At 39.3% G+C, this 15,199-nt stretch overlaps 2 protein-coding genes across 6 annotated transcripts in view; both read right to left on the bottom strand.

Annotated features, from left to right (window-relative positions):
- Positions 1-15,199, bottom strand: part of LOC149199062 (putative phosphopantothenoylcysteine decarboxylase) — a 229,101-nt gene that overhangs the window by 143,937 nt on the left and 69,965 nt on the right. The window lies entirely within an intron of this gene.
- LOC149199063 (uncharacterized) lies at positions 5,983-6,447 on the bottom strand. The gene has a single exon (XM_089400449.1). It carries the CDS (start codon positions 6,445-6,447, stop codon positions 5,983-5,985), a length of 465 nt encoding a protein of 154 aa, XP_089256575.1.

Genomic DNA, 15,199 nt, shown 5'->3' on the forward strand with positions numbered 1-15,199 from the left:
ACTAGGTTTGGTCTTCATAGATGTACTTTTGATATTTGTATTTATTCAAGAAAAAGAAATATTATTTTTATAATATATGTCAATGAGTTTCTTGCTCATTGAAATAGCTCTAGCACTATTTAAAGTGCTATAGGTGAGTCAAATAGTCAAAAGAATAAGTTGAAGACATTAAGGGCATGTTATAACTTGTATGTATGTGTATTATGATCAAAAGAATACCTCCAAGCAAAGTCACAAGTCTCCTCCAAGCAATGGCACCATCAAGAAGCTCATTCAAGCATACAACTCCACCAAAGAACCATCCGAAGTCCACTCTATAAGTCAGCCTACTAGCAGCTAGTCAAGTCGGCCTACAAGTCGACTTAAGTGGAGGGACAATCCTTTATTTATAAAGGTTGTCCACTCCAAACATAACGTACAACTTGGGCTTTGAAATCTGCAAGCAAAGAGAAGACAAGAAGATAAAAGGAAGCCGAGATGAAAGGTTTGTTAGGGCAGCGAAGAGAGAAGGAGAAACAGGGAAGGTTAAGAGACTATATCCTAGGGCATACATAGCCACACGTGCGAGGAAATGAAGGACAACCTGCAGTTATCACAACAGTAAAATCACAGTTGCATATCTCACTTTGTTTGGGGCTGAAACTAGGCCTACAAGGCCTCCTACTCCAACGTGGAAGGAGGACTCTCAAGCAAAGTAAGGAAGCATAAAACCGAAGTATAAAGGACTGTTTCTAGGGCTAGAAACAGTCACACATGCGAGGTGTAGTTAGGGTATGACAGTAGCTGACAGTCCTTTGTTTGGGTAAGAGATCAGGCCTCCAAGGATTCCCAAGCCTAGTGAAGGAGCCCATCTCTCTAAGGTGAAAGGACTCTAATTGGAAGACAAAGTGCCGGAAGAAGTGTCGAGGTATAAGGTGCAAAAAGGAGTGAAGACTTGACTTGTGCTTGGATGATCTCTTTGTCAAGGGTCTAGGGTTTGGAATTGATCAATAGAAGCTTCAATAAAAGAAATTCACTAAAGGGTTTTCCTCTCAAGAGTAGAGAGATTTTGGCCCTGGCAGAGAGCCAACATCTTGTGTTCTTGTTTTTATGTTTTGGTAGCAGTTTGATGAAGTACACACATATGCACTAATAATAATAAGAAGAAGAATAAGCTAACAAGAAAAGTAAAAAGACTTCACAAATTGTTATCAAGTAACGAAGAATCATGCTACACTACTTTGCCCTAGATTCTTCAACACAGGACTGTAGTGTTCCATCAATTCTTTTGCAACAATTCCTTAACCAAAAATCAGATGGTTTGACATACAAATGACTCTCTATATATAGATAAATACTCCAAGTGGAAAAATAACGGCTAATTGACTTGATCCTCGTCAAAATAATCTTGGTCATTGATAAATCGTTGATGATCTTTCAAACTTTGCAGTTGAAAATATTTATTTTGAGGGATTTTCGAAATTCTCATTAAATCCCTTTTTAATTAGCTCAAAATTAATTATATTGAGCTAATTTCATCAAAATTTTGAGTTTGACTTAAACACCAAGGTCCAAGGGTCTAATTTTTCTTGAAATATCCAATATTCCCTTGGTGGGGACCTTCAAAAATTAATTCTTTTGATACCCACAAATTTTTCCACTTAGAGAATTTAATTTCTCTAAAACTTTAACTTTTACTCTAATTAATTAAATTTAAGGCATAGGATTTTAATTTATTTTTGCGAGAAAAAATAATTAATTGACACTTGAGGGGATTAATATTTTTTCTATTCTCTAATATTTTAGTCATAGAGTCTAAGTATGAGGGACCATGCACTAAAATATTTTTTACATAAGATAATTACATTTTCAACTCTCAAAGAGGAACACCATTTGGTATAGACATTCAAATAAGTTACCCAATTCTGTGACATAATATGATCTAGTAGACCAAGTGATCTGTAAGAAAATAATTTAGCCAACTAGCTTAAATTATTCCCAACCCACTTTTACATAAGACTCGATTAAAACACTAGGATTCACCTGAGACTTTGACGAAAAATTTCACCCGAACTTTGGGGTGAGGTTCGAAGGAAAAACTTTGCCGACCATCTATGTTTAGAAACACAAATGAGTCAATGGGATGAAAAACCTCCTAGGATGAAATCATCGTCAAAATAATAGGTTTACCTAGGTTGTTACATACATTCATGGCCTTACTAGCATCATTTACATTCAAAAATTGCAGAATGGGTTTACAATAACATAGTGTTGATGGCTAATGATCTCAATCCTTTGAAGAAAAATATGTTACATCTGCTTCCTCGGAACTTTGACAAAATGAGTGCAACATCTGGCTCCATATTGTTGATTTCTATAACATCGGATGTGGTTTAGCCTCAAGATTTTGCACATAGGCTAAGACACATGCATTCTCCAAGACCCAGAATCGTTTGGGAAAATACCACCTAGAGATAGTTTAATTAGAATAATTAATCATTTTTAATGTATTCCTAAGTCTAAACTTAGGAAATCTGCTTAACTAAAGGGTATTAATTAAATCTGGTGTGAATCTTCAAGATAAAGACGAGAATCAACTACCAGTTAATCTTAACCCTTCAATATGTTTTAATTTTGGCCATTGGTCCTCCAACGAGAGATTATAAGGAGCTTGATGGGCACTTGGAGAACACACTGAGATAATGAGATCTAATGATCGAATTTTTCAAGAGTAGCAACGCTGAGTTGACGGAGAGAGATCGAGTGATCTTCTTGGAGTGAGTGGCAGGGATAGTAGACCGGAGGGGATTTTCCAGTCCCGATGAGTGCAAGGTAGAGAAGGCAGCGGAGTGATTCCTAGGGAGTCTGCAATTTTGTTGGGGAGTAGTGGAGATCCAGAGCCAGAAGTCGAGGTGTCAGTCTGGAAGGCCAGGGAGTCAAGTTTCCAGTAGGCAAAAGATCAGAAGGAGAGGTTGAGCAATCCCTTGAGCTGTGACGCAGTGACTACGTGAGCCCAAGCAGAGACTGTGCAGAGATAGCATAGGGCAGCTCATCTAGAGCCCGGATCAGTGTCAGATCTTCAGTGATAGTGTGAGATATTTTCTCACTACCTCTTTGCCAGTTTATTCTCTGTATCGAATAAGCCAGTTTGGGCATCCAATGATTTGTACTCAGAAAACTATTGCTTAATAATTAAAACCCTTAGGCTGCTGCACCGATTTTCCCACATTGGGTTTTTCCGGGGACGTTTGTTCAAAAACAACGGTGTAATTGTGTGTGTTTATTTCTCTCTTGTGCAATGTTTTGCTTCCACAGTATTTTATGTTATGAAGGCTGCGGTAGATTTATTTCAATGTTTATTGTGTAACACTGTAAATAACTTGATTCAAAAATTAACAAGTAGGAGAAATTTAATCAGCTGTTGCAATAGGGATTTGGGTCACCGAATTTTTCACATGGTATCGGAGCACAGTTCGTAAGCCAAAGAGCTCAGAGCAGAAAGGGAGAAGGAGGTTCGAATTTCTAAGTAGACAGCAATTCAAAACCCTCAAGGGCAGCGTATTTCCTTGGCCAGGAGGGTCAGTTTTTCATGGAAATTTTACTTCTCTGAGTGAGTCGACAAAAAATAAAATTTTCCAGATCGAAGAGTACCAGAGGCAGAGGGAGTAACAGCAGTTTCCTTGCAGAGCAGATCTTCAGATGGGACGCAAATTTTGCAACAATTTGCTAGTGCAAATAGCGTCAAAAGGAAGGAAGATCACACACTGAGGGAACTCTTTCCTCAAGGAACTTCTAGCCAAGAAGTTCAAATTTTCCTAGCAGAACAACAGTAGCTATGTGCAGGATTTCTCATTCCAGAAGGGAGTGTGAATAACTCAACAGCAGCTGCGTAGAGGAGAAGACGAGGAGTTTGACAATTTTCAGATAAATGGCATCAACAAGGTTGAGAGATCAAGATCAATTGGACGGAGCCTCCAACTATGTGATCTAGAAGGCTAGAATTTTCTGCCTTCTAGAAGAACATGATCCCAAGACTTACATCGATAGTGTGGTAGCTATACCCGCAGATGCAAAACCGCTTAAGAAGTACAAGAAGGAGATGGCGAAAGATAAGAAGTTGATTCTCGATGGGGTTCGAGATCACGTGGTATCTCACATAGTTGGCAAAGATACAGCGCGGAAGATGTGGGAGGCACTAGCTATGTTGTACAAAGGATTTTCCGAGCAGCGTAAGATGTATCTTGAGGAGAAGTTGAGATGCACGAAGATGTAGAAAGGGGAGCGTATAGACCTCTTCCTTACTAGGCTTCAGGATGTTTGGGACTCGCTGTCTTCAGCAAGGTCAGCACCCCAGCCTACAGAATTGGTGCGATTAGCTTTGAACAGTGTTTCCGAAGAATAGCGACTTTTTGTCCAGAGTATCCTGGGCAGAGAAAAACTGCTAAAATGAGATCGTATGTGAGCTAATCTGCAGCAGGAGGAGATGAGGCGAGATCTGGTGAAGAGCAACATCAATGGTGCTAGCAGCAACAATGGGATGAAACAAGTAAAGGAAGAGGAAGATGTGGCCCTCGCATCCAAGGGGCAGCAGGAGCAGCGCAGGAGCAAGAAGGACATTTCCAAGGTCAAGTGCTTCAGGCGTGGTGAGCTTGACCATTACAGCACTCAATGTCCTCTCGGAAAAAAGGACAAGGAGGAGAAGCGGGATCAACAGGTTGCATCCAATGAGATCAATAAGCTGTCCTCCAAATTGGAGGAAGAATTTTCCATGATCACCGAGTTACCTCCAAGGGTAAGGTGGGGTAATTTGGAGTTATAGCCCCATAGAGCTATAGGATGGGCAAGATCCTTGAGGAGATCCACCTCATGAATCAATACCTTTCTACAGGAGCCCATAGCATGCAATGGCAGGTGGTACAGTCAAGTGCCAGAGTGGCAGATGCAGTAGCTAGTAGCAGTCAGAGACTAAGCAGCGCAGAGTAGAGCTGGAAGTAGTGCAGTTAGCACAATGCAGAGTCAGCAGCAACATAGAGTCTAGCAACAGTCAGGACTCAGGTGACAGATGTATCATACTGACCACAGTTGGTTCAGTCTTTTGGATGCTTTGTCGTTGTAGTTGTTGCAGTTGCAGCAGCAGTAGTTGGAGAAGGTTGCAGTGCAAATGCATTGTTGGCAACAATTCAACAAAGTTAGCAGCAGCATGGATGCAATAATTAGAGTTGCGGAGGAGTTGATGGGCAGCAGAGCCAGACATCAGCAACGCAACAGGAGATGGTGCAGAGACAGAGTGATGCTTCAGTGGGTTGTAGCACTAGGGCAGCTCATCCAGAGCCCAGATCAGGGTTGCATCTTCAATGATAGTGTGAGATGTTTTCTCACTACCTCTTTGCCAGTTTATTCTCTGTATCGGATAGCCAGCTTGGGCATCCAATGAATTGTACTCAGAAAACTACTGCTTAGTAATTAAAACCCTCAATTGTTGCACTGGTTTTCCCACATTGGGTTTTTCCAAGGATGTTTGTGAGTCGGTTTGTCCAAAAACAACGGTGTAATTGTGTGTGTGTTTATTTCTCTCCTGTGCAGTATTTTGTTTCCGCAGTATTTTATGTTGTGAAGGCTGCAGTAGATTTTATTTCGATGTTTATCATGTAACACTGTAAATAACTTGATTCAGAAATTAACGAGTAGGAGAAATTTAATCAGTGGTTGTCGTAGGGATTCGGGTCACCGAATTTTTCACACATATGGGGACACGTTGCTTTCATGAAGTAACGTGAGAACCCCAAAATCCTGCATCCAAGAAAATAGAATTCCATCAAATAGATATCCATTCAAAATCGAAATCATTATGCATACATAGTCAATCCTGCTAGAATAGAAAAATCTACTCTAACAAACTAAAATATGAAAGACATAATCGTAAATGCATGAAATAAAACTATGTAATGACATGAAATAAAAGGGATAGGGTTAGAGATACTATACAAACGATGCCCCATGGCATCAGATGTCATCTCTGTAGTATAATTTCAGCATCTGTCCATTTGTTGGCAGATCCACAGGATCGCCCTCCAAAGTATTGAGATAGAAAGAATTTGTACCAGCGATTCCTCTGATAATATAAGGCCCAAGCCATAGACTGTCGAACTTTCCATAATTGTCGGGCTTCTCATTCCTACGATCCCATAATAATACCATATCTCCGACCTGTAGAGATTTGTTTCGTGCAGACTTGTTGAATCCTTCTTTTATTCTGGACTGGCTCTGACATATGTTATCAAAAGTATCTCTGCGGGCCTCATCAAGTTCCATTATCTGATCTATTCTTTTCTGTACTGCATCTTTGTCTATTGTAAAATGCTGAAGTAGTTGATAAGCAGGAAGCTTGAGGTGAACATGCAAGGTTACTTCCAAACCATAAACAAGCTCAAACGAACTTTTTCCATTAGCCGTCTTCTTCGTGATCATGTCTACCCATAATGCATACTTGATCTTACTGTCCCAAGATTGTTTATTACTCCCCCAAATTTTCTTAATGATGGTGATTAAATTTTTATTTCTTGATTCGGCCAGACCATTTCCTTAGGGATAATAATTTGAAGAATGAGATAGAATAATACCATACTTGAAGCAGAAAGAAGAAAATTTGGAAGAGTTGAAGGCTTTGGCGTTGTCAGTCATGATCTTGGTTGGAACACCAAATTGAGTGATGATGTGATTCTCAATAAAGTCCATGACAACCTTCTCAGTAGCATGCTTTGTCGGAATGGCCTCAACCCACTTCGTGAAGTAATTTGTTGCAATCAGAATCCATGAATAACCATTACTAGAATTTTGGTTAAATTTACCAATGAAATCCAACCCCCATTGCTGAAAAGGAGCTTCCGCTACAACCGGTTGGAGAGGCAAGGATGCTAATTTTTGTTTTCCTGTGAAAAGTTGGCATTCTTGACATTTTCTGACAAATTTATGCACATCTGAAAAAATGGTGGGCCAATAATATCCCGCATGCAAAATCTTGTGGGTTGTGGTTTTCGCTGCAAAGTGCCCTCCACAAAATCCTGCATGGAACTCAGTGATAAGCTTCTTAGCTTCATCCTCATCAATGCATCTAAGTATTATCCCATCCAGATTTCTCCATCCAAGGCCATCTTTTAAGATACAATATTTGGATGCCTTTAATCTGAGAGCCCTCCTTTTATGGGCTACCAAGTGATCAGGACAAGTTAGATTTGTCAAATAATAAATGATGTCCTTATACCATTCGATCCTTTCCAACTTCTGAAGCTCGGGGGAGATAGAAGGCTCAACAACCATCTCTAAGGCTTTCTCATTACTTTTTGTCAACATTTGAGCTAATCCTTGACCTTTGACAAGCTTGGTTGGTTTAATCTCAAGATCATATTCTTGAATCTTGGTTACCCATCTGGACGAGTTTTTAAGAAATCATTTTGTGTTAATATATCTATTATATACCTAGGGGGGGTAATATGGGGTACAAAGGGAGGTACCCAAGGTAATAATGTAATAATGGGATGGGCCATAGTAATAAATAAGGTGGTTAACCCATATCATATAAAGGACCACAAGTAGTTAGTAATAATGTAATGGGCCCATGGTATTAGTCCAATGGTATGAGGGAACCATGGTAATGACCCATGGTATTGTATGTATGAGGCCTATATAAAGGCTAGAGACTCCACATGGAGAGGTGTCAGAGAATATTGTCAAGGATTATTGTATGAACAGGGATATGGCTTGTGGAGTGTTCTCTTTCCTTAAGGAGTAAATATATGGTGTTGCCCTACCTTAAGGGTTTGATATGAATAAAGAATCATTTCTATCTATTTCGATCTTGTTATTCTTAGGTTTATTTCTATTCTCATATATTTTCTGGATTAGATCTATCACAAGTGGTATCGGAGCTATAACAAGTGGTATCAGAGCACTTTCTTGGGCAAAAAAGTGGAGAAATTTTTTATTTTTTGCAGGATTTCGGGGGCGGCGAGTTGCAGATCAGATCTGTACGTGTTGGTGCAAGATCTGCAAAATCTAATTGCAGATCTGGATTCTATGTGAAAAAATACCCGATTTCAAAAAAAAAAATCGGTCAAATCGGAGTCCGGATGAAGGAGATATCGCTGATTTAAAAATCAGTGGGGTTGCAGAGAATTTTTCGGGGCAGCGAGTTCGCGGCACAAATCTGGACATCCTGGTGCAAAATCTGCAAAATCTAATTGCAGATCTGGATTCTTGGTGAAAAATACCCAATTTCAAAAAAAAAATCAGTCGAATTGGAGTCCAGATGAGGAAGATATCGCTGATTTAAAATCAGCGCTTTTTTGCAGAAATTTTGATGACGGCGGGATTGTTGCAGCGTAGATCTGAAATTCCAGTGCCTGGATCAGGATTTCTATCACATGGGCAAATGCAGAATGGTTGTTCCATTTCCGAAAATAGGTCATAATAGAAATTCTGAGCAATATTGACGGAATTGTGGCCATTTCAAATTTTCGCCAAGTAAGTGAATTTTTCTCAAACCCTCTTCATGGAAAATTTTACAGGAAAAGATGATAGCCCTACTATTGAAGAATTCATACAAAGATTAAAGTCCAAATATGGGATATTTTGGAGGTCTCTAGTACCGATTAGTTTGAAAGAAGAAGCCGACATATGGTGGAACTCACTTGGCATCAAAGACTTGTCCAAATTTTCAACTGAAGAATTGGAAAAACTCCTTATGGACAAATGGTCTTGTGCTAGAAAAAATAATGAGACACGTAAGAGGTTATTTTCTACTGGTGTCTCCTTATTGCAAGTTCAGGGATTGATTCAGAAGGAGAAAATCATTGTGTCTATAAATCCGAGTTGCAAGCAAAATCTCATAAATGTCAACTTGGCAAAAAAATTGCAAGTGCCAGCAAAACACATGGAGCACACACAGGTTAATAATGAACAAGTGCAAGTTTATAAAGATTTGAAGATTTCTATGGACAAGTATGTATTGCATTCTGATTTTTATGCTTCAGATATGGCTAATGAGGATGTTGTTTTGGAATACCCGTGGATGGAATCTGTGGGTACTATCAATATTAATGTGCAGAAGAAATTCCTGAAACTCTAGTATAAAAAGAAGAAAATTACATTACAAAATATTTCCATCAATAAACAGGGAGAGTACATGGAGGCTGAAGCAGAAGATGATCCAGGGACTAACATCTCAGATGATGAGCCAGTGATGATTGACAATCAAACACAAACAGAGGCTGAAGCAGAAAAGGTTACAGGTGCTGATACATCAGATGAGGGCTCAGTGGTTGAAGTAATATTGGAAGATAAGACACCACAACATGCACCAGATAACAGTGAGGCTCCAGTAAAGGGTGAATTAAAGAAAAAGACACCGTGGGTTAAAACTTCAACATATCATCACCCACATCACCCCGCAAGAAAACAACCAACAAGATGGCAACCAATTAGCCACAAGGACAACAACCCCCGCATGACGGATAGCGAGGAGCACAGATCCACTTACTACACATCAACACAAAAGAGTTGCCACGGTCAACTTCCATCTCAAGCAAGCGAGGCACCAGCAAGATCGAGGGTTCACCTTTCTCTTGGATGGCTAGATGCACGTGCATGGTACCAGTGGAATACTCTTTTGAGTAGATCTTATTATTTGTGTTCTTCCCATGTTTCGGGGACGAAACATGCTAGGGGGGTGGAATGTTATATACCTAGGGGGACTAATATGGGGTACAAAGGGAGGTACCCAAGGTAATAATGTAATAATGGGATGGGCCATAGTAATAAATAAGGTGGTTAACCCATAACATGTAAGGGACCACAAGTAGTTAGTAATAATGTAATGGGCCCACGGTATTAGTTCAATGGTATGAGAGAACCATAGTAATGATCCATGGTATTGTATGTATGAGGCCTATATAGAGGCTAAAGACTCCACATGGAGAGGTGTCAAAGATTATTGTATGAACAGGCATATGGCTTGTGGAGTGTTCTCCTTCCTTAAGGAGTGAATGTATGGTGTTGCCCTACCTTAAGGGTTTTGATCAATAAAGAATCATTTCATATTATTTCTAGGTTTATTTGCATTGTCTTATATTTTTGTATCAAATCTATAACAAGTGGTATCGGATCTATAACAAGCTTTGTCAAGCTTGGTTGGTCTAATCTCAAGATCATATTCTTGAATCTTAGTTACCCATCTGGCACGAGTTCCCAAGCAATCAGTTTGAGTTAATATATCTTTGATAGCTGAGTGTGGAACAAATGCAATAATTTTTTAATAGCCCACATATGTTCTGAAATGCTTAAGGGATTTGACCAATGCATAAGCCTGTTTTTCCATAATGTTGTACTTTAACTCTGAATTCTACAAGGATTTGCTCATGAAAGCAATTGGTTGCTCATAGCCATCTTTGTTTTTCTGCAAGAGAACACCTGCTATAGTGTCTTCGGAAGCAAATGAGAAGACCATAAAATCCTTTGAATAATCTAGGCTAACCAAGACATGAGTTTTAGCTATAGCGTCTTAAAGTTCCTGAAACCCCCTTTTACTCTCATCTTTCCATACAAACTTTGCATCTTTCTTTAGAAGACATTGTATGGGTTTAGCAATTTCAACATAGTTCGGAATGAATCTCCTGAGGAAATTTGTCTTACCAAAGAAAGACTGCAGGGACTTAAGATTATGAGGTAATGGAATTTGTTGAATAGCCTCAACTCTTTCAGGATCAATCTTGATGCCATCCTTGGAAATGATATGTCCCAATAATTTCCCTTCGGTCACCCCAAAAACAGACTTGGTCGGGTTTAATGATATGCCAAATTCACGACATTTGTCAAAAACCTGCCTTAGATGGTTGATATGAGCTTTACCATCCTTAGAGAAAACAGTGAGGTCATCCTGATAGATCTCAATGATTTTGCCAATTAATCCCTTGAAAGCATAATCCATAGCCCTCTGAAAAGTAGCCCTTGCATTTGTTAACCCGAAAGGCATTCTGAGATATTCAAAAGTACCCCAAGGTGTGGTGAAGGTGGTCTTATGACGATCTTCATCTTTAACCCAAACTTGGTTATAACCAAAAAAACCATCTAATAATGACATCATACCGGACCCGGTTATCCTTTGCAGCATATTCTCCATGTTGGGCAACGATAATTATCTTTTTTACAAGCCAAGTTAAGATTTTGAAAATCCACACATAGCCTGATAGTACCATTCTTCTTTCTAACAATGACCAAGTTCGAGCACCATGAGGAATGTCGAGTCTGTCTAATGATACCAGCAGCAAGCATTTTCTGCAATTCTTTTTGGATGAGGGGCCAGCTTAGGATTGATTTGCCTAAGTTTCTGCTTAAAAGGTTTGGCCTCTTCATCTTTTAAAGGAATTGTATGTTGAATAACATCCTTCTTGTAACCTTTGAGCTCATCATAAGAAAAGGCCAGGACATCTCGATATTCGATGAGCAAATCAATTAAATCCTCCCTTTCCTCTTCAGAAGTTCCTTTGCCAATTTTAACCATCTTTGGGTTTTCGGGAAAACCAATATTTACTTCGATGAATTCTCCAGGATCCATCTTCTTTTCATCAATTTTCTTGGTGGCATCATTTCTATCGAAGAGTTGTTCCATGGCCACCATATTCCCAATGGTGGGATTTACCATATCTTTCCCTTTGAGTTTAGACCCTTCTTCCTTAGAACAAGTTTGGAAATTTTCAAATTTGTCCAAATGATTAAGGAAACAGACAATTTGCTTCTCATCATCAAATACTTGCCAGTGCTCCACATTATCCGAAACTGATGGTCTAAAAATGACTTCCATTTTGGCTTTATCCTTTATTAAACTATCAGATATTTGGAAAGTGGAAGCTGCTACAGCAAGCTCATCGGCTTGACTATTTTCTTCTCTAGGGATAATGTGCAGGCCAAATGCATCGAATAACTCAATGGTATCCCATACAGTGTTTCTGTACTTCTTGAGTCTATCACTTTTACATGAGAATATACCCTTGACCTGCTTGATGACCAGATCTGAGTCACCTTTCACAGTTAATGATTTTATTCTGAGGTCCCTAGCTATTTCCAAGCCCAACAACAAAGCTTCATACTCAGCTACATTGTTAGTAGCTTCAAATTCCAGACGGAAAGCAAATTTGAACACATGCCCCAGAGGTGAAGTTAAAACAATTTTGGCCCCTTTACCTGGTTTTGAAAAGGCACCATCAAAACTCATGTGCCACATTTGATCTTCAGACTCTATTTTATCCTTCGGCAAATCTAATGGATCAAAAAAGATAGCATAATTTCCAATGTTAGACTGCATCACGACAAGCTCTCCTAAAAGGTTCTTGGGAGGGGACACTTCGTCTGAAACTTCCTCAACCTTGGCACAATCATCACATGGAACAGAGGAAGGGGGAGCTTGGTGCTCATCTCTAGGAATTTTTCTGGAGAATTTTTTACTTCTTCCGTGACCAAATTATTCTGAAACGAACTTTTGATCATCTGACTGATAGGTACATATATTTTCACTTGGTTGATCCATTCTCCCAATTTGAAACCAGGATTAGCTTTAAGAAAATCAAAAATCGATTTTCCTATGTCTTAAGTAGATTGCTCCTCAAGCCAATCTTCATTTTCATTTTCCATATTGCTTAAGTTAAGAGTTTCAACATCACAGCTATTTTCAATAACTTCCATCCAATCCTTTAAAGGCAAATGGAACTCTTTTCCGAACATATTAATTTGAGGATCAAGAGGCCTTTGCTCAGCACGAGGATTTCTTCTTGGCCAAGGATCGTTATCACCTTTGGGTTGTATATTTAACATCTGAATCATCCTGAACTGTATGTCACTCATTTGTTTGGTATGCTCAAGATTCATTTCTCTTACTAATCGAATCAATTCTTTTCTGACTCTTCTTCTTTAACTTCTTTCATTTTAGACTATGTTGTAAGAAACGCTACCCCCAAGTCCGTTTCAGCCAGGAAACGAAACTGAAATGCGTACCATACGGCCTGGAAACTCGTTTCCGACCGTACTAGCATGTTTCACACTAGGGAAACATGGCCAGTACGGATAGAAACAAGTTTCCAGGCCGTATGACGGCATTTCCACTTCATATTATGATTTTTCTTCTATTTTTTTCGCTTCTAATATTTGATTGGGCGAAACAAATATCATGTGGATGCTTCTAGATGCCTCTCTCAAGTTATAAGAAGACTCTCGCCTCATTCCCTCATCACACAATTGAGAAAGTCGTTTCACTTGGAGACAAACTATTTTAGCAAGGAGAAAAGAGGAAGAGAGCAGTGGTTTCAGTTAGGGCATTTTCAACAGTGAGCAAAGGAGACTTCAGCAACAAGAGAAAGAGATCAGCAGCAAATTTGGAATGCAAAGTTTCCGGCTACGGCATTCTTGGCTTTTGGCTCAGCTACAACCAATTTTCTCTTGTCTTTTCTGGCATTTTGGGGTAGCTTCAGCTACAGAAAATTAATTTGGGTAAGAAACATTCATTTTCTTAGTTTTTTCCTACTATTTCTTCAATTTTTCGAGGGTTTATGCTTCCAAATATATGAAAAACGTTTTTTCTTTACAATTTTTTTTAATTATTTTTCGCAACAATGGCTTCCAACCAAGGTGCAGCTGCAAGTTCAAGCCCCAAGTCCAACCCAAGCGTTGAATATTATCCTCTTTGGAGGCATGTTCAAAAGCTTCAAAAATGTGGAGGTGGTGGCTTATGGGAATGGTGATGTAATCTTTGCAATAATTCAGACAAGGGCTCCTAACCAAGACTGAAGGCACGTCTTTTGCATGGAGGAGGACAAGGGATTGCAGGTTGCACAAAAACAACAGACCCATTGGCAAAGAGGGCATATCAAAGAGAGCAAGATGAGGCAGATGGAATGAAAAGAAGGCATAATGAGCTTAGTCAAGCTACTCCTCAAGCTCCACCTAACATTGAGCCAAGGATTATAGTTGAAGCAAGGAAGAGGAGAACCAGTGCCACTCAACAACATGAGCAACCAGGATCCAAAAATACCAGAGGGGCATCCCCTTTAGTTCAAGATAGCAGAATTGCTAAATTGGTGAATGTGCAAGCGAGAGAAGAAACTGATTCTAGAGTGGCTAGGTGCATCTATGCATGCGGTATCCCATTCAATGTTTTTCACTCTCCTTACTAGCAAGATATGATAAGGGCAATTAACAAAGCTCCTCAAGTGTACAAGGGACCCGACTATGAGAAAATCAAAACTCAGCTTCTCAAAAATGAGGAGGAACTTGTGGAGAATATCTTATCACCAATTCGTTCTTCCTAGAGTAGCTCTGGGGTTACCATAGTCTCAGATGGATGGACAGATACAAGGCGTAGACCATTGATAAATATCATTGCCACTTCCCCCAAAGGAGCAATGTTTTTAAAGGCGGAAGACTGATCAGGAGAGATAAAAGATGCACAATTCATTGTTGATGTTATTATAATATCTACTGAACAAATAGGGCAAAACAGGGTGGTGCAAGTTATCAAGGATAATGCACCAATTTGCAAAGCTACAGGCTTAATTATTGAGGACATGTATGACGGTTGACCACGTATATTGGACACCCTGCATTTGTAGAAATTTCTAATTTCCCACCCCGGTTTTCAGTTTCACCTTATTTCTCCAAAATAGTTAAATGCCTTTTCCCATATCCATACATTCAATCAACCGGAAAATAAATTTTGCTGAAAACACAAATTCTGGAAATATTACAGAATGCTGGAAAATGCAGAAATAAAAAAAAAAAAATCAGCACATACAAACAACCATTCAACACATTTAAACACTGTGATTTTTGGTCAAGGTGACCCTGGAAAAACCCCCTACAACTCTTGGGGAAAACCAGTTCGAAAGCTCCTTCTTATTTCTGGAAAATTCTTTTTACAGTAAGAGAAATATTCAGCAAAAAATCAGCAAGCAAACTTTTACAACTTATCTCGTTTTCCGTGCCTCACAGTCCACTGGAAAAATTTGCAAACAGCAATAAATGTTGTACGGCCTCCTTGATTTTTGTGCCCAAATTTCAGCCTTAAATGTTGTTGTACGGACTACCTAGAAAAGCGTGCAAGCTGCCATAAATGTTGTTGTACGGATTCCTCGATTTTTGTGCAGAAAAACAGCAGTACAACTGTACGGATTTCTGCCTA

This window comes from Pinus tabuliformis, chromosome 2_1 (assembly GCF_031772625.1).
Source record: "Pinus tabuliformis cultivar Carrire ecotype Pingquan chromosome 2_1, CPIR1, whole genome shotgun sequence".
Lineage (NCBI taxonomy): Eukaryota > Viridiplantae > Streptophyta > Pinopsida > Pinales > Pinaceae > Pinus > Pinus tabuliformis.